This window comes from Liolophura sinensis, chromosome 12 (assembly GCF_032854445.1).
Source record: "Liolophura sinensis isolate JHLJ2023 chromosome 12, CUHK_Ljap_v2, whole genome shotgun sequence".
Lineage (NCBI taxonomy): Eukaryota > Metazoa > Mollusca > Polyplacophora > Chitonida > Chitonidae > Liolophura > Liolophura sinensis.
The window spans coordinates 21,874,823-21,895,404 of record NC_088306.1 but is presented as its reverse complement, the minus strand read 5'-3'; the positions used below and the strand labels follow the sequence as shown (position 1 = coordinate 21,895,404).

At 38.4% G+C, this 20,582-nt stretch overlaps 1 protein-coding gene and 1 long non-coding RNA gene across 8 annotated transcripts in view; both read right to left on the bottom strand.

Moving 5' to 3' along the window:
* The window catches only part of LOC135479008 (muscleblind-like protein 3), a 61,253-nt gene extending 47,349 nt beyond the window's left edge, over nucleotides 1–13,904 (bottom strand). For 2 of the 7 annotated variants that reach the window (XR_010445808.1, XR_010445804.1), the window contains exon 1: nucleotides 13,391–13,900. Coding sequence is in view for 1 of the 7 variants with exons in the window: in XM_064758706.1 (XP_064614776.1) it covers nucleotides 13,391–13,582 (192 nt within the window). In the remaining 6 variants the exon portion in view is untranslated. Of the gene's footprint in view, nucleotides 1–13,390 lie in introns of all 7 variants that reach the window. The other 5 variants (XR_010445805.1, XR_010445803.1, XR_010445807.1 and 2 more) reach the window with 5 other exon arrangements.
* A 37-nt stretch (nucleotides 13,905–13,941) lies between these two features.
* LOC135479007 (uncharacterized) overlaps nucleotides 13,942–20,582 on the bottom strand; it is a 95,297-nt gene continuing 88,656 nt past the window's right edge. Inside the window, exon 5 of the long non-coding RNA XR_010445802.1 lies at nucleotides 13,942–14,130. This is a non-coding gene — a long non-coding RNA (uncharacterized LOC135479007). The remainder of the gene's footprint in view (nucleotides 14,131–20,582) is intronic.

Sequence of the window (20,582 nt, the reverse complement as noted above, 5' to 3'; positions counted from 1 at the left end):
CCGTGGTTACAGAACCATGGGGTGTAGAGAAATAATTTGCATAGCTTTACGAAAGCTTGTATCTTTATCGTGATCGATAAAAACAAATCATTCCATCGACATTTTCATAACAACAGTATGCATAAGTTACCCTGAAAAAAAAACAACTGCTTTCTTCACAGGTCAAAAAAGGTTGAAGATTTACAGATTGGCAGCTGGAGTATTGTTTCCATGACAATCCACTTTCAAACCTCCCTCTCATCAATGTAAATCATAATAACAAAGACAATAAACCTTTGGCCCAGGTTTTCTGCCGCATAATACCTGTCATGTTGCCTAACCCAAAACTAATTTTTTTTTTTTTTTTAATGACAGTACCACTACACTTCTCATGCTATACCCACAGGTTATGTGGCCCCCTGCTGGCCTAAAGAACTAATGGATTTTGGCTCAACATCCCTAGCTCTTGACCAATGAGATTTTGTCATTTTTCAACTCCAGTTTTTATGTTTGTCAGGTACATCTGTTACTTAGCAAAAGTGCTGTTTCCATCGGGTTTTGACTAGTTTCCTTTACCCATAAAACAGATTGCCATCAAACACAATGAGGTGTTCAACATTTTAAACTATCAAATTTACAAATTAAATTTTACATGTACACACTCTTACAAACATCTAGTGATATGGGCTCAAACAAACATATTCACACATGTTTTAGAAGAAAATAATTTTAACTGGTATTTTATTTATTTATTTGATTGGTGTTTTACGCCGTACTCAAGAATATTCCACATCTACGACGGCGGCCAGCATTATTGTGGGTGGAAACTGGGTAGAGCCCGGGGAAAACCCATGACCATCCACAGGTTGCTGCCAGACCTTCCCACGTACGGCTGGAGAGGAAGCCAGCTTTTAACTGGTAACAATTAATCAATCATTCACATATTTGCTAAAGCACTGCATGGTAAAAGCACTGCATGGTAAAAGCACTACATGGTAAAAGCACTACATGCTACATCACTACATATATCTTGACTAAAATACATGTACACTCTAATGGGAACATTCATCAAAGATGGAAGTTATTTCATCCACAACAAATAGGTCATTAATCCTTCATCCACAACAAATAGGTCATTAATCCTTCATCCACAACAAACAGGTCATTAATCCTTCATCAATCCTTCATTCACAACAAATAGGTCATTAATCCTTCATCCACAACAAATAGGTCATTAATCCTTCATCCACAACAAACAGGTCATTAATCCTTCATCCACAGTAAGTATACTGCAGTATTACTTGACAGCGGTTCATGTGTTAGTATAATTTTGTAACTGCTCAACAAGTTTTTGCACTTCCAGCAAGACAGCTTGTTAAAAAAAAAAATCCAGCATTTATCTATTAAAATGAACATAAAGTCAGCCACTAAATCTGTATTAATTAATAAAATAGTATTGCAGAAATGTTCTAAATTTTTTTATTAACTCTACTCCACTTATCCACAAAATAAATAACAACCAATCATCATTACCTAGCCACTCATCTGGTGATGCTATTTTGCCATGTTATGGCTATCTAGAGTGATGTGACAAAACCAAGCAGCCTTCCAGTACCATCAATATTAAAAAATGTGACAATGAGAAAATAAAAACAAAAACACCTGGTAACCAACCAGAGAGTATCAGCTCTGTTCCGTGTTCAAAGGGCCGATGTTTCTTTTAGTTTGGCACTCGGTCAGGGTAATGTTCGTGGATACAAGCATCATGTTTTAGCGATCCTGCTCGTCCTAGTCCTTTATGGGTGTAAGTATTAGGCCTAGCCAGCTGTGACGAAATCAGGGAATTTACCGAACATAGCAGGACCTATTTGATTTATAACAGACTCTTTCATTCTGACTTTCAATTTGTCTCAATTTGCTAAAGAAAAATAATGCAAAGTCATAATATTTTTCTTCAAGCAATGGCTCCAGAGGCGGTTTTCTTGCTAGCTCACACAGACATCTTACTGCAGTCACCTGCACATTGCAGCTGTTCTCAGTTTCCTGGTCAAAAATGTGTAGTCTAAAATGCATCAATTTAACACTAAAGCTAACTGCAAAATCGAATTTATTTCATCGATATCTGTCCATCCACTATGTGAAACCACACTGACAACTGAGAGCTAACAGGTTTTTTGACGTGACAGCCAATTACCATGTGACACTTTCAGTGCTTGTGATTGGCCAAGTTCATAAAGGCTTCTTCAACACTGCTACACACACGGAGTGAATTGTCTCTCAATGCCATATCCCCAATACTGAATTGCATCTTCTCTGCTTTCAAAACAACAGCATTTTTTCACATAATTTTCCGTGATAACTGTGTCCTATATCCTTATTCCTATGTATACACAGTGGCAGACTTTATGTTCACCTCAAATACATGCACACTCAGAGTTGTATTAACAACTGTATGCACCTATATACAGGAATTAAATACATTTTTAACCTACACAACCTAAGGTCGGTTGTCGGCCACCATCGCGTAAGTGAAATATTCTTGAGCATGACATATAACTCCAATCAAATAAATAAATAAATAAATAACCCACAAATCCTGGTTTCCAGTTTTTAAGCAAAATGACGGTGACTAAGAATAATTACATTATATATTATTTAGCAGTGGCAAGTCGAATCAACAGAACAAGCTTCTGAGTATCAAAGTGTATCCATTAACGACAGATCTGAAAGCAAACACCGATGAACTTTGTCACCATAACTGCCTTGCCATCTGCTCCATTGACTAAGAAACTTACTGATAATAGGACATGAGTGGTTCATAGTGACCCGCATACACCTCCATGCATAACTGTAATTTGGGTCTAAAGAAATTCCTTGACAAAGAATCAAAACTGGATATTTATTTAGACGAGATTACTTCGCCATTACCAGGTAAATAACGGCTTCTCTAAAGACAGTGTTTTTAAGGTTGAGTATATGAGTAAAGCATCCTTTGTTCAAGAAGCAGTCACAGAATATAGAATTTCAAGACAGCTCTAGGGAGATGTCAGCATAAGTAACTGTTCCCACACAATAGATACAATGCCTTCACAATCTTCCCAGGGTCTTTGGTTCGGCCATTTAGGTATGTATTTTTTTCTTTGTTCCATACTGGTGTTTCAACCCATACAAAAAAAAAAAAACAAGAAACTTGTGGGAGAGTATGGAGGCTGTAAGACTACAAGATAGTCTCAGAGTTAGTCTTAATCTGTGGTATTCTTGCTCACATTCAAACTCAATTTCATAACCAAAATCTAGACATGTGTATCATGTGGTAACTACATAACAGGGTCTTATTTATCAAACAAATCCTGAAAAAAAGAAGAGTTATCTTGTTGAAAACTGTACATTTACAACTCCATCTACAAGGACAGCTTACTCCACATGCTGAAACTCAAATTTTGAAGTAGGTCATCTTACTTTTCTAAGAAAATGACTAACTCAGCCCGATCAAATACAATAGTTAGCAAGATTTTTTTTATTCCTAAGCTGCTGGCTGCCTGTAGCACACACATAAGGGAGCCATTTCCTGATGTGCATGAATATATCGATAAAGATCAGCTTTAATTTACTCTCTGGCAACCTTAAAGAACTCTGAATCCATAAATTCAGGAAGCTTAGCCCTAAATACTCGTAAAAAAGGAAACAGATATCTATTCCACTTTAATTCAATTTAGAAGTGGACCTTGCACGTTCATTGCCTCTTTGCCATGTATATTTCAGTTTGCCCCCAGAGTGAGTTGGGAGACAGGCAATCCTTAAAAACAGCTTAATACTCAATCAACCCTTACTCCTGAGCTAGAGAGGTTGATGACAGGGAGGTCACTGTGGGTTAAGGTCACCACAGGGTAAGATTCCAGCCTGCTCTCTGCTACTGATCAGGCTGTATCGGATGTCAAATTAGACAGCAATTGGGAGCCAGAGTCCATGAGAACTGGGCTAAATCGGCCAGCTGATAAACAAGCCCAACAGTGAAAGCCAGATGTGAAGTGGAGGCGACCAAGGCGACCAAAACCTTCCTGGACTGACAGACAGGGCAGCTGGTTTACCTATTAGCCCAGGGACAGGGGCCAGTCCAAGTGTGAAGACAGAAGGGGAATTCAAGCTGCAGCAGTTGAGGGATGAGGATGAGACCCCCAACCTTAGCCAGGTCAATCTTAACCCTGGAGATGGCTACTTACTGACTGTATGGAATTTAAATAGGCACTGGTTAATTGACTGAAGTGCCTCCTAGAGCACCAATAGTGATGTATGTACAGTAGCGAAATCTGCTGCTGTGTACCTTGGCAGTATCCATCACTTTTCTTGAGTAAATTAAGCCCTTTAGAAAAGAAAAACTTTCATCTGTTACAATGTACCTTTGACAACAGTCATGTGGTAAGGTTTTGAACCATGTACAGGGTCAAATTTATTTTAGCCATTTTATAATTTTCCTAAAACAATTTCATGTTTTTTTAAACAAACGATCAGTTTCCTTACAGTCTAGAATTTTTTGGTTATTACACTTACAGCTAGCAACTGCATGCTTTTCATTAAGGGCTGAACCTCGTATAGGATAGCCTTGCTGCTTTATTGGGCAGAACAATTTTCAAATTTTTTGAGATTATTATGGGGCTCCATATAAACGACAACGTAATTACAGCCAAGTTATCTGACAATGTTGATTTGTCTTCTGAATCTTCAGGCAGTGACTGACAATGTTAATTTCAGGTGATTTGCAAAAGGGCGAAATTTTCTGCTGCAAAATATGTGGGTGGCAAAAAAAAAGACAAGATTTAAAAAAAAAAATCCAGCTCATGAGCAGTTTGGTGCACAATGTAACAATAAACTATCGTTTGTGTTTGTTAAGAAAGAGAACATGCAAATTTAGAAATCCATCTCATACATTTCCATGTAGGATTAAAATTCGTGTGATTTGGTCATGCCCCAAGCATTCTGTGGATTGCATGTACATACACCGGATGTAACATAAAGAACTACGTAACAAAAATTTCATGAAGAAATGGTTCCACTGGGAAATTATTTCAGTAGCGACGACTGACAAATCAATTCTTATTGGACAGTTTTGAAGTCTTAGCAAAAATAAAATCGCAGTGTCTTCTGGTTTCCCCTTTAAAGGGTAATGGTTCATAAGGAATACAAAATGTGAATGGAAGATGACATCACAAATGTAGTTCTACTCACAAACTTGCCACCATAATATGAAAGAAATATTCATCTTCATCTTGGTAACTTGCTATGCTGAATCACCCATATATGTATACATATATGTATGTATGTATGTATGTTTGGGGTTTAACATCATACTTCAGCATTTTTCTCGTTGCTGAGAAGTCATTAGGGTGCGTGCTCATATATTATGTCTTCTTGTGGCCATGCCTGCAAAGTGCTGCCGCCACACTAGACACAATCGGGCTGCAGAGACCTGACACGACACCCCACTAAGTCACATTAAACTGACACAGGGCCAACCAGTCATGTTTCCATCCTCCAACCTCTGCTGAGCTCCAGGTGATGCAGCAGCTAGTACCATTTTTGAAGTCTTTAGTGTGACTCGAACCAGGTGAATACATACATGTATGTACCTAGGGACAATAAATCACCAGTAATACATCAACTGCGTACTAATGCATATTATGCCAAAATGTGTATATATTCATATCATTGATTCAGTGATAAATAAACACATCCTTGCGAGTCGGGTAGAACAGACTCACCGAACAGCTGTGCCACAAGGCAAAACTAAACCACAAGGTTTTGGCATTACACATAGGCTGAGGGGATAACACACACAAAAAAAGAGCGAGTAAACTTTGGCAAACAGCACGACTAGTTGCTCATCTGTTGAGCTGTGTATCTGGGCAACAGCGCAGCAAGAGAGAACAGCCAAGAAACCCTTGTGGAATTCTTCTCGGAATGCTTGCGCCTGTGAAATTTGTGGTAGGTGAATGTATACAACGCGCAGACAAGCACACAATGACTAAGGCAGCTCATGTTACTAACAAACAGTATCTGAACCGTAGCACAACTCCATGTTCTTTCTGTGTCATAAGTCTGTTCCCAAGCATACATCTTGAGTTTCTGGTCCGCAATTTATGAAAATTGATTTTCATGTATCAAGTGTAGACATAGCATGTGGTTAAAATTAGAATTTACATGCAGTTACACCCACAAAATGTAAAATACCTCAATGGCCTGCCTACAATCCCTAGTAACAACATCTTTCCATCTTACAAGTCTTCAAAATCACACAAAAGTTTTTACCCCAAAACAATAAATACTGGCTGTGGCTTAATCACCACTTCTACATTATTTCTGCCATATCATGCCAAAAAGTACATGCATATCCATCTACAGGAAAATGAAATGTCTCTCATACACCAAGTACGTAGTTGGAAGATTTTCGACCATTGCAGAATTTGTTCCGAGTTAGAGTTAGCGCAGACAAAAATTCGTGGAAGCAACTGTAATAGATTTAGCAAACTTTCTGACACAGCACATGCAAACTTCATTAAACCTCCTCTCGCTTTGGGCAGTTTTCATTCATAGTCTTCAGACCCGTGCCTGCATCTTTTGGAAGCAGTTCTGAGTACACCAGTAACTAGGATACAAAGCTCACAGGCAAGAGTGAGAGAGAATGTTGTATTTCCGCTTAATGTTTAGCCTGTAATTATGCAACTTCAGAATATGCTTGAATAAACTCTTTGCCAACTTGTGAAAAAAGTAGAGTCCAAGGAAATCTACATGTCATTATTGCTTATAATGCAATTTTAACATCAGTACATGATCACATACAAATATATGTGATCTGAAATAAAAAAGATTTTAACAGGTTTTGATCATCTGGCTTTAAGTCTTGATCAACTACACATTGCCTTGCATGGTCAGGGTAATGCTGTAATGCTGATCTACATTGTTTATTCATCAGGTAAGTGTTTACGACTGTACTTAAAATGCAGTCAGTAATAATAAGGGGGTCAGTTTTATGTGTTGAAGTCCTGGGATAAACCACCAAAATTTGGCAAGTTACTCTCAGTCTTTTCCTACACTTGATATACAGACTTGCACGCCATTTTTATCGAAGACAAGTAAACTATGATTCCTTGGGCATAAGATTCAACGGGCTGGTACAACATGCCCTTGCTTGTTCTACATACATGTAAATCAGATGTGTCCAAGTGTAGTTCACAGATAACCCTATTTGCTACAGCTAAGAGTGCCTCCATGATGATAAACCACATGTATCAGCATAGAGCTGACCATCTGGAGAAGATGGACATATACTGAAAACAAACCTGACATTTGCTGACAGAACACTGTATATATAACTTTACCCCTGTACTGTAAACAATAAACATGCTCTTTTATCACTGACTCATCTGTTAAATTCTGATTAGTGTAGAAAAAAAAAACACGAACAAAAATTCCAAAAAAATCCATTTCTCTTCCTCTTCCTTTTTTTTTTCAGAAACAAATGTATTTTATAACATATACAAGTGTAGTCTTTAATGGAGATGTATCATGACAGTGTTATAAATTACTTGGTATACATGTACTTTAAGGAGGATAGGCCAACAACCATGGTCTACATGGTGGTCTACAAAAGCTATCTACCCTAATTCCTCAATCTTTTTTTGCATATGAAAGAGCTTCAGCGCAATTTGTGCAAATTTTTAATTTGAGTTTGGAGACAAACTACATGTACACTGGTTGGATTCACCAGTTTCAAGGTTTTACAAAGCAAAGTACAATTTTAACACTTAACACAGAATAATGCGTTCAGGATATACATGAATAAATCTCTTTCAAACATGTGAAAAGGTTGAAGAATTGCAGTACATGTACAAACATAATGTTTCAAGAGACGGCCCTTAGACTCTAGACTTAAACTCTATTTTACGTTAAATTTCAGTCACAACTAAGATACTTATTTTGTCTCATTCTGAGGGTTCTCTTAGTTTAAGGTGTCTAGAGGATTCTTTGGAAGATAGGATGAGAACCTATTTCAACGTATTAGTCTGAGCATCAAATGCACTGTTTTATGACCTTTACTTGCTTCCAAAAATGTACCTTTTCGGGTAATTTTTAAGGAAAATACAGTATGAAACATTTATGCTAAATTGATAATTAATACATAATGTTACAAAAGACTTGAGACATGGTTTCACATATAATCCCCAAGGGTCCATATCAGCAGGACTCATCTGTACATTTAGAGGCATTATGTTAAACAGCTGAACATGGTGTGAATGGTTTTGTCTGCCTGCCTGAGGCTGGGGTCAGCATTAATGTAGTGAAACCATGGTCTGGCCAGTGGTGCTGAGGGAAAAGGTATAAATAACCGGGTCTATTCCGTCAATAAAGCAGTGGACATTCCAGCGGCTGCCACTTCACACCTAGGGCCCTCGGTGACCTGATGGGTTACATCATGCAGACATATTGACCCAGTCACCTTGACAACAGCCTGCGCAATCCAGCAGTGATGTAAGAGGTCCCAGACGATTGGACAATATTACGTAACCGTCTGCCAGCTTGGTGCTGAAGAATGCCAGGATATTGACCAGCTTTCCCTGAAGTTCTCAATCGCTCTTTGCTGAGGATAAGCTCTTCTAGGGTGATAGATTGCCTTTAATATCTCTTTAAAGGACACTCCCCCAGTTATTCACGGCTGTAATTTAGCCATAAATTTCACTTCAATGCACACTGATCATACGTGAGAACTCGCTAAACTAACAGCTCAAAGAGGGCACAGCAACATTCATTTCATCGCTCCACATCCCTTCTGCTGCTAACTGCCACCCAAATCAGCACATTTCCTCCACAATTTGCATATGGACATTTTAAACCCACATAGAGAAACTTCAATGTGAGTGCAACGTCTTTTAAAAAGTATTTCCTCCAGTTGCATCTATGATCTCGACATATTGTGCCAAGCAATTCAGGCTCATCCAAATAAAATCCTTAACAGGCTCATCCAAATGAAGTCCACAACAGACTCATCCAAATGAAGTCCACAACAGACTCATCCAAATGAAGTCCACAACAGACTCATCCAAATGAAGTCCGAAACAGACAGATCTTCTAGTTATTGATAATGACACATGCACATCCAGTTCTGGCCCTCAAAATGAGCCCAAAATATGACGTCTTCAGAGGCAAATAAAGGTCATTTGGTGCCAAAATTTACATATTTCTTCAAGTTCAGGTATACGATTCTACCTTCCAATTTAAACAAACCTTAGAACACTTTTCAAAATGGAACTCTCAGAATCAAGCAAAATGAGCAACTTAGTCATGAACAGCTTAGTCATGAACAAAACTTTTGGTCTAATACACCATTACTTGTTTCTAAGGTGATTTTGGAAAATATGCGCAAATATGAGAATATATGGATCTTGAAAATTTACCTTAATTCATTTTTGAATATACCTGAATATTATTAACACATCTTCAAGTAAGAGGAAGAAAAAACTGCCACAGCAGAAAATGGTAGAGGGAAGCATCTTGAAATGAACACTTTGGAAAAAGACACTACATTATTTACTTATCTATTATTTACTTATCTAAAGCAAAAATGTCACAGTTTACAAAGTATTACAGTCCTGTTCAGGTCCAAAAGTGCGATCGATGTGCCACGTGTGTATCTTAATATCATCTGTTTATAACTGCTGGCAAGGAATGGACGGGAGTTACCCTCTAACCAGGTCAACATTACCACAGTGATCTGCCACATACATCTGATGATCTTGCACACGAAGTGCACGGGCTAACATGTCTCACGTGGTGTCTACACTCTACCAGCATCCTTTCTTCCACTATGTTCATTCATAAATTTTAAACGGGTTGCCATACCATAGCTTTGGTGCAATGAGAAGGGACAAATATTTACTCTGATATCAACACTGTAACTGCTTACCACCCGTCTGTTAGTAATAAGGCACAACTAGGCCAAAAACGAGGTGGGTTTATCGGGTAAGTCATTGCTCACCAGTTTTCCCCTCCCAGCTGGTTTCGTTTATTAGGTCAAATTACCATATGGTGTTGAGGAATATGTCCCTTGTGTGTGTGTGTGTGATTCAACCCATCCATAATAGGAGCCTTTAAAAAGACCACACCCAACAAGGTTGTACGTAGTTTTGAACTCCTGCAACAAAAACAATGTGGTGGCACCCAGGGGTAATGGGGAAGTGACCAAGGACTGAGTGATGAAAAGACAGATTACATGTATGTCAAATTTGACGCCTTATCGCCACACTCTCTGAGTGCATATGTCACGTCCTCGTGATCAACATGATCTTGGAGTTCGCCAACCTTATGAAGCAATGCCACATACATGTACAACTTTGAGGAAATGCCATTTTACACGGATATCCTATATCATCATTGTGGACTGCAGGAAGTGGTGATGACTGGATAAAAGAAAAATAATCGATACGAACAGTGAAATTAAGCTGAAACATTACCACTGTGATTCGCGAAGTGAAACTCACCACTATACAGGCTGAAACATATCTGCTGTCCATCATCAGCCTTAAGCCACAATCGTTCATTCAAAAAAAGTGAAACTGAATATTGTTATATTCTAAGCATCCAAATGCTGCGTCAGAAACTGTGGTTAAAACTTTTGAAACAAACAATATTTGACAAAGTATAGTACACAAAACACTAAAAAAAACATACTTTGCACTTAGACTTATAAAAAAACCATATGCATCATGAATCACTTTTATCAAAAATAAAACATTCTGATGTTAGCTTTCCAACCGAGGACAACACTTTTTCATTCCTCTGTTTGTAAACTTTTGATGTTGTTTGTGAAAGCAGACTGAGTTTCTTTCATTACTGAGCTGAAAAACGTCAAGGTTTCACACAAAAAAATACAAAAAATAATAATACATATACCCTAAATGGCCTAAAAATTTGACCTCAAAAGAACATTTTTGGACGCAAATAAATTACTTCTGGTGATAAAATTTACATGTTCCTACCTTCCAAACACCTGTCAAAGCACCTTTCTAAAATCAGTATAACTCCCAGAATCTGGACATCTGAGCAACTTTTTTTTTTTTTCTGATTGGTGTTTTACGCCGTACTGAAGAATATTTCACTTATACGACGGCGGCCAGCATTATGGTGGGTGGAAACCGGGCAGAACCCAGGGGAAACCCACAACCATCCGCAGGTAGCTGCAGGCCTTCCCACATACGGCCGGAGAGAAAGCCAGCATGAGCTGGACTTGAACTCACAGCGACTGCATTGGTGAGAGACTCCTGGGTCATTACCCTGCGCTAGCGCACTAACCAACTGAGCCACGGAGGCCCCCTGAGCAACTTAAAGATAGACAAAATTTTAGGTTATTTAGGATATATAAATTTACAAGTTCAACACACAAGTACTGAGCCTGTTCATCACAGTTCTGAGTTTGTCCCAGTTCATGGTGGGCAGATTAGTAGTGTTATCAAAAGTAATCTGCAGTGATAAAGACTCCACGGACTTGTCATGTGTATATTTGCCTGCTGTTAGTTATCCACTTCAGGCGGTTAGTTATACACCAGGCGGTTAGGCCACTCTTCATTAATGGTTCATTTTGCGTGACCTTCTTTCTCCAAATCACATGTATTACAGATGACAACTACTAATGATTACTACATGAATTTCCTTAATTAAGTACATAAATGGAAGCAGATAAAGATGATAAAACTCACATTATACCAATAGGATATGACCCTAAAGTCTTTAACAACACTCAAAATACCTTTCTAAGATCAACAGAATTCAGACAAAGTATAATTTAGGCCAAATATGAAAATGATTAATTTCTGGCCCCCCAAACTATATACCAGGTATTTGTTTAGTTTTTTTTGTCGTTTTTTTTCTTCTTTTTTTCAATAAACTTGGCATAGAAGACAATGACAAATTATATTACTGATCCAGAGTTAATTTTACATAAACATTTACAGCAGCTGTTCGATGTGAACAAGACAAAATCGTATTTCTTATTCCAGAACACAGATGCTTTATTATAGCCACAAACATATACATACACAAGAGAAGGTCATGAGAAACAAACAATGAATTAACCATGTCCTTCATGTAATGAGTCCTTATGGTTGGTAATGCATAAGCATGCTGGCTACGGACAGTGAGGCATTATGCATCAAGTGTTAGTGGTTAATAGACTTCTGGCTTCACCTGTCACTTCATTAAGAGCCCTACCAAACAGACTGAACCCATTTGTGCTCTGTTATTAATAAACAACTTCCTTCTTCATTATTAGTCACACTGCCTGATATTAATTCTCGTCCTTAATTTGGCCATCATTGTGCAAAGATAATATGCAGGTTTCGAGATATGACGTTACGACAACAGGATGACATCCCTTTATGATATGATATCGTCACGTTACGGCACGGTAGGGCCAATCTGGGGTGGTATATAGAATATAGCGAACTAATTGAAAGGATTACACTGATCTTCTGAATTGTGTTCAGGAGTGAATTTGCGTTCCCAATATTGCACAAAAAATGATGTTCTGCCGTTACTTTGATTTAAACACGATGACTGCTATGTTAAAAGAGAGGCAAGTAGCCCTACTGTGCCGTAAAGTGGCGACGTCATTTTGAACTGGGACGTCATTCTGTTGTCATAATGGCGTATAACTGCATATTGATACTGACACTTTCTCAGCTTGACAGGTACAGATATGACACTGCAAGTCACATGACTGTATGTGTGCATATGATTGCTATGACGCACAAGTGACTGCACAAGTGAGAAAAAAGTGCACATGAAAAATTTCTTAAATTTTTGAAGGCTATGTGGTTGAAACACAGCACATGCTTTAACTAGCCAATGTACTATAGATGGACATTTTTGACTTGGCTTAAGTTACATGACAAATGGCATCACTGCCTATTATGAGGAGACAGGACGTAAATGACATGCACTTTTAAATTTGAAATTTCTCTTCTAACTTTTGTTTTGTTTTTTTTTACAGTGAGAAAAATGCCAAAAAAACATCCAGGTTCTAATTTAAACACTACCTTTATATGAAGAATGCAGAAATATATGCGTGCCACTCAGGCCAAACTCGAACTGTAGGTTACATATCCCAGTAAAGAAATCAAAAGCAGCCAGCAGTATTTACATCTGCTTCGACAGACCCCCCCATTGTTTTCTAATATTGAACACACTGCTGCATTTTTGCAGGCTGAATCAACTTGTAAACTGAACTGTACAAACGTATTGATTGAGGCTTTCTAGTCTTGCACTGGGCACTACAAGCCACACGGGGAAAAAAAAAAAAACCAAATGGAAACCAAATACAGTGGCTTCTGTTGAAAAAATAATGAGAACTAGAAAAGCTACTGACCTTAATAGAGTCAAAGCAGGCGGTCACTCGTCCATTCTGCACTTCTACGTGGGCGGGAGGGTGAGCAAATTTGCATTCATTCTCGGTCCGGGAGCACTTGCTGCGCTGGAACTCGCGACAGACTTCCAGCGTTAGCCATCTTGAATCTTTGACAGTTCCCGTCAAGTTCAACATCTGGTTCACCATGGCCATAGTAATGTAGGGTTTCCGTGGAAACGATGAAAGACGTTCGGCAAAGTTTTCTTTTTTTTGTTTCTCCTTTTTGACGACGTATACACTCGGTGTATCAATCAACAGTCCATATACATATATATAGATAGATACACTGTATATATAAATTTTATATATATATTTGGATATATATTCTTGGATATATGTGTCCTTCAGGCAGCTAAGCTCGCGTTCCAAGCCTTTGGAAGGTCCGTGACAATAACAGCAGACCAGAATACAACGTACAGCAAAGAAGTTGGGATATATATATATTACATATATATATAACTATTTCTCTATAGACACATATATATATGTATGTATATATATATATAGGCGTGTTTGTATCACAAGATTACTAAGTCCTAGTACAGGCGACTGTCTGGTAATTTCTACTGTGTTTACAGGTGATGGGCAAAATATCCAAGGTCACACCTTTGGTCTCTACGAATTAGCGGAAAAAGCGTCAGTGTTCTTGTGTCAGGCTGCAGACTGCTAGCAGGCAACTTTTATTCTCTCTTGTTGAATATCTGAAAATACAGAAAAAATGTAAAATGTTACAAAAATATTGAGTTTTCTAGTAAGCACATATAAACTAAAGGTCAATATGCCTTAGCAGTAGTCCTATAGATTAGCATTCTTGCAAATGAATAAATGGTTGAGTTTCTTTCCCATACCAAACTTACTGATATCTGCATTGCCATCATTAAAAAATTCTTCCTTGAGGGTAACCCAACCCTATTAGAAACTTAGATTTGGTAGCAGAGACTGTAGGAGGGATATGAACGCAAAACCTGACACCTTGATTGAAGTTGTGAATTTTGTAATTTACGGTAATTAATGTATACACAGATCCTCAATGGTGGACCATCCCCATTGAGTCTTTGTGGTTTACATGTATGTAAAACCTCAGCTCAATACATGCAGTACTTCTTAAGATACTGCCCCTAACATTAACTTCAACAGTGCTTCCAACGCTTAAGGAGTGCTTCCGTGGCTCAGTTGGTTAGCGCGCTAGTGCAGCGTAATGAGCCAGCAGTCTCTCACCAATGCGGTCAGTGTGAGTTCAAGTCCAGCTCATGCTGGCTTCCTCTCCGGCCGTAAGTGGGAAGGTCTGCCAGCAACCTGCGGATGGTTGTGGGTTTCCCCCGGGCTGTGCCCGGTTTTCACCAACCATATTGCTGGCTGCCGTCGTATAAGTGAAATATTCTTGAGTACAGCGTAAAACACCAATCAAATAAGAAATAAATAAATACCAACGCTAAAGGACGGCCATGCTGATGACAAATGATCGGGTATGACATAAGCCAAAATAGGGTACATAGGTAGGGAATAATAGAATAGACATTCTATTCCAATAAAAACATCAGGCTTCTTTTTTTGAAGGGTCAGTCAGGCTACCCCCAATGTAGTATAAGCCATCATCAGCTTTCATTTCGTCCAAAATAAGCATTAACACCTGCAATCAACACTAGATTGGTACCTTGGACAATACAGAAACATTTCACCATGAACATGTTTGTGTAAAACACAATCCCTCATTGAAATCTTCCACATTCAAGACAAGATTCCGGCCACATGCTATAAAAAAGATAAATCACTTGAGCTATACACATGTACTGGTTCAGAGTAGCTATCAAAAAACACTGTTGACAAAATAGAACCAATTAACAAGAAAATAAAAGTGGGGAGTCCTGGAATCTTTCCAGGTAGAATGACAACTGGTATTCTAGCTGGCGCAGAAGAAAAGTCTGGGCATGTGGCGGTGGAGAGATTGCCTGCATGGGTGCGGATTGTAAATTATACAGACAACCCGTCGGCCGCATATTTCAAATCTGTCTACAGAGAAGACAGAAAGCGCTCATATTACAAACACTGCCGGGAACAAATCAGTCTAAAAGCCAGGGAGCCTAAGCCATACTCCAGCAGCCAAATTCCTGTCACTCCACTCTCTATTAATACCCACAGGAATTATGGGAAGTTTCACCTAAGTGACGGCACTCAATTTTACAAGGGCTAACGAAAAATGAACTGTTTCCAGCGTGGCAATGGATATGAAATTTGTCGTCTGACATTTTCCCCTCGTTCAGTTTTATGGGCTTTGAAGGATTTTATTATGTAACAGGCCTACCCTCGTTTATGTGGACTACGGCATGAAAGCACTGAAAGGCACACATATTGTTGAAGTCTATATGTTCTTCAACTTTGAATCCAATCCATTAAATGCATTATTAACAATTTAATCATTGTACATGTAAGTTAATGGTATTTTGTTCTATCTACCCACAGAAATAAGTGTTCAACAAAAGTGACCGTAAAATCTTATTTTACTAACACTACAAAAACAATACGTATATCAGGTTTCATTAACTACAGCTTGATTTCATATTACATAAGACCATGTGTAAAATGCAACACACAGGTACTTTTCATTTTAAGAAATAGTTCAATAATAATACTCATGTCTCATAATCCTGCAGCTTTTCCACACTAAGATTTGACAGTCTGTTAGGGGGTAAAATGTTGCTTTCAATAATTTTTTCAGTCACTCACAGATATGAATACATGCGCATGAACTTCATTCGATTTCTGTCACAACCAAGCATGTCAATTTTATCATCTGTCGTAAGTCACATTTGTCTATTTGTCTGGCACCAATTTCATGTATCCCACAAATGCACTGCAGAGATGTAATAACACTAAAGAGTTGATTACTGTGTTGTGTTACTGGTCCAGTGGTCAGGGAGCATGCCCCATCCCCAACTCTAGAGCCTCGCAGGATTAGCACAGCTGACCAATACAACTGGCCTAGTTTTCAGGACTGACCCAAGCCTGCTGTGCCCTAATTCTCTTTGTACATAACAAAAGGTGTGTTTGAGACCAATTTACCCATTCTTATCATTCAATTTCAAACATTCAAGAAAGCTAATTGGTTTGCCCTGGAAATTCAGGGCTTGAAGACTGGTAAATTATCACACTGCTGTACTATGAACCGTCACAGAAAATCTGAGTTCAGAAATATTTAGAGTGCAAATCCACCCACGCAATACATATACCTGTGTGAAACAACTTAAAACTGTAACCCCCTGTTACAGACTGTATGTTGCAACCTGGCTGTCTGCCCCCCTCTTTCTCTGCCCCTACTCCCCCCCCCCCCCCCACCCCCAACAACTTCTCTCACCTGGTGGCCTTAAAGCCAGTCCCGCTTTACTTTCACCTTATCAAACAGGTAATTCTGGTGGGGACAAACAAAACCGCCACACTACAAACTCGGCTGACCTTCCCACTTCTCACTTCGCATTGATACACACACGTCTGACCCCTCGGGACGCCCCTTATATAGGCTCTTAACAAGGCTTCTTACCAAATTTGTACTGGCTTCAAGCGCAGCCACTGACCCCAGTGCCATTCAGAAAGCACAAGGAACAGAGGACGGTGGCTTGAGGACTGTCTACCTGTGCACACTGAAGTGGACGGGCAGCATATTCTTCAGTACACCAGCGACAGGCTTGTAACAAGGTGACAAGTTCTAGCTCCCTCCACTCAGCAAATAGCCGTGTTCAAATTGATATATCCGGTCTTACAGCCTTGGCAGGCAAACTGGCTTTCGTCATCGTCAGTTGTTAATAAGAGCAAATGTATGTAAAGATGCTTTATGGCTGAAAATCAGGAACCTTTCACTGAAAATGTCTGATGGGTGTTTTCTGATGGAAAAGTTAATTTTGTCAACCTTAGTTGTTAATCTGACCTTTAAAGAAGATGCACTCTGGCTGTAAACCAGGATCCTTGTGACTTCGACATTGTCTGTGTTCTGCTGGCAAGGTCCTCAAAATGCAATTTTGTCAACCACAGTCATTCACTAGGGCAAACCTACATAAAGCTGCATTATCGTTGAAAATCAGGCCCCAAGATCATGCAGTGATCTTGGACTTAAGTCAAAATTTTAATCATTAAGTTTGGCATGTTCCTTTCTGTTTGTTTAGTAGAAATTTGTTGTACAATAACTTACCCAGAACTTACATCATTGAGCAATATTCTGACCTGTTAGATCAGAAATAACAATTTCATCCTGATCTGAAATTAAATCTAAGACTGCTTTGTGATCCCGGGCCCAGGTCCATTGTACCGAGATTGCGATCTTTTCTGTTTTCTGATGTTAAACTCCTCCCAAACTAGCTTTTGTCAAACCCAGTCATTAATAACGACAAAGCCCATACAAAGACGCATTATGGATGAAATCAGGACACTTGTACTCTGCCAGAGAGCACTATCATGGGAACCACCTGATATTTTTTGGTAAAGCCTTGTAAAAGCTCTTGAAGTCCTGCAAACTGCAGACCAACCCCACCGCCAACTACATTATAACCAGGTTAATGTATGTCCAACACTACACAGATCTACTAAGACTGTTTCCCAACTTAATAACTTCTGCAACTTTTTACATAAAGCCATTGTGTACTTTTTGGCATATCTGGAACGCCGAATCTTTTAAGCATACATATTAAGGCATACCATTTCAACACAGTTTTACTGTTGGACAAATCCTACTGAATACAGGTTTATATCCATAAATTTTGTCAAAGCTGAAGATGTGTATGTAGTTTTTAAATACACAAGTAGGTTAAAGACTTTTGGTAGTCTCAGCCCAGACAGGAAGTCCTTCTCAAAGCCTCTTAGCAAAGTCAAAGTTAACCCTGGGTATAGTGTGTCTCCGCATCTCATGCTGCATTCTTCTCTGGTAAAATAATAAACACCAACAAAAAATGTGTTGTTTTTTTTTCTCTCTCTATTGGGGTTTTGTGTCCACCGCCCTAAAATGTCACATTCTTGTAAACAGGCGCCCCACTCCCACAAGCTTCTAGATCCTGAATGTGTCAGAGGCGGAGAAACAGCCACAGTAATCCAATGACTTCAACTCTACCTACAACCCGATTCCCCCTCCACCCCCCCACCCCCTTTCCTCAATTTCCAGTCTGTACACATCTGAATTCAGCTTAAATACACCACCCATCTCAAGCATATGCACCTTGCAAGTTGAGTACAAGGGAGTAGGCTACTGCTCGTGGTTTAACACTGCCCCATCTCAAACCCACAAGGAATAATTGGTGCAATGTTATCTTGGGCAGGGCTAAATACAGCATTCTAACTTGTGCATCCAATTCACGGGTCAACTTGGGCCAAAGAAGTTTAGAAGTTTGACATTAATACCTCAAATACCAAATCACAGCGTAAAAATTACTCATAAATCTTTATACAGTGAGTCAGTACATATGAATATAAAGAATTTTTTCGAACAATGAAGTTAAATTTATCAGCTAATGTTCCCAACGATTTTGTCTTCTTGTTTGACGATAAGCCAATATTCAGACAGCAACCTTGTCCAGACAAGACTTAGTTTCGAAAAATTCTTTACTAGCACAGACGGTGGCTAGACCAGTTGAAAGGAAATGTTAAGAACTGGTCATATATCAGCAATTTAAAAGTTTACAAGTCTGTCATCTGAGTAAGACTTCTGGTCTCTGGATGGATGGATGGATGTATAGACATACATGTGTATCTGTAGACCCCAAAGCCTTGAGCCTCACATACTGAAGAGTTTTGCTTCACATTAGAAATTACAAGAGTACTCCCTTCGAACATACGTCCCGTCAACATATGTTTTATTACATATTTTCGGCCAGGGTGAGATGTTGTAAAACTTTTCATGTATGTACCTATATCCCCAAATATTTCTCATATAAACTGAAGCCCTCGCTAAAATGGTTTTATATGAGGCCATTTGTAAATGCCATAATTCATAAAAATAGCCCCCCGACACAAACTTACAAGAGCCAAGTATACATTTACTACATATCCTGAAACTTTTTTAATTTTAAAAATGAAAACAGGATTTTTTTTGGTGGTTATTTTTCATAAAGTCATGGAAAATATTCACTTCACTGTTAATTTCCATGAAGTAATGCTTTACTAATTATGGCATAATCTATAGCGAACATAACAAAACTGTAAATTATAAAATATCTTAAAACTACACACATCATTCACGGCAGACCAGATGACTCATATTGTACTGAGAACGTAAGATTATTGGTAGGTTAATAAACAGCCCCATAAACAAAAATCAAGTGCACTTGAACTCAACTGGTTGTAATTTGCAGGCTTATCTAAACAGATTGACTTGGGAAACCTTAACATTGTGTAGGCATAGCTTATGCCATGTTAACATTCTACACAAGAAAAAAAAAACATCTTGCCAATAATGAGAAAAATATGTCCTCTGACAGAATATAAGCATTGTTCTGACAACTGTATAATGAAAACATATACCACTGGTAGGTAGGATATTAAATGCCAGAAGGCTTCTTTCTTTTACTTCAACTTTTTTTAGGAAGTTGGAAAAATTATTTACATATAGACACATATGTATGTATATATATATATATATATGTATATATACAAAACTTTCCGGGCTAAATCAGGTTGGATATGACATACAACAGCGTTTTGTCCTTAAAAAAAAAAAAACATTTTTTACAGTCTAAATAGGTCAGCTGGTATCAATTATTTGAGGGGTTTTTTTCCCTCCATATTTTATTCCCCCCCCCCCTTTTTCTTTGAAAGGTTTTTCTCAGTAAATGTTCATATTTACCAAACATATGTAGAAAGCATATCTGTGGCTAACTTTGCTGTATACATGTACACATAAGTTGTTGTGACGATGACACCTTCAAGATTTTTACAAGACATATACATGTAGGTAAAATAAATGAAGCATGAAGTCCTACACATCTGTCACATTAACAAGGTATCTCAGGTCATTACCAGCTGAAATTACATGTGTATACATGTTCATTATATATATGTACATACATATATACAGTTCAGGTAATGTAGAGTAAATGAGTATACACACACACGTCAACACACTATAATCCTCCATTATAACCACATACAAAAATGTCTGTAAGCCTATATTTACAAG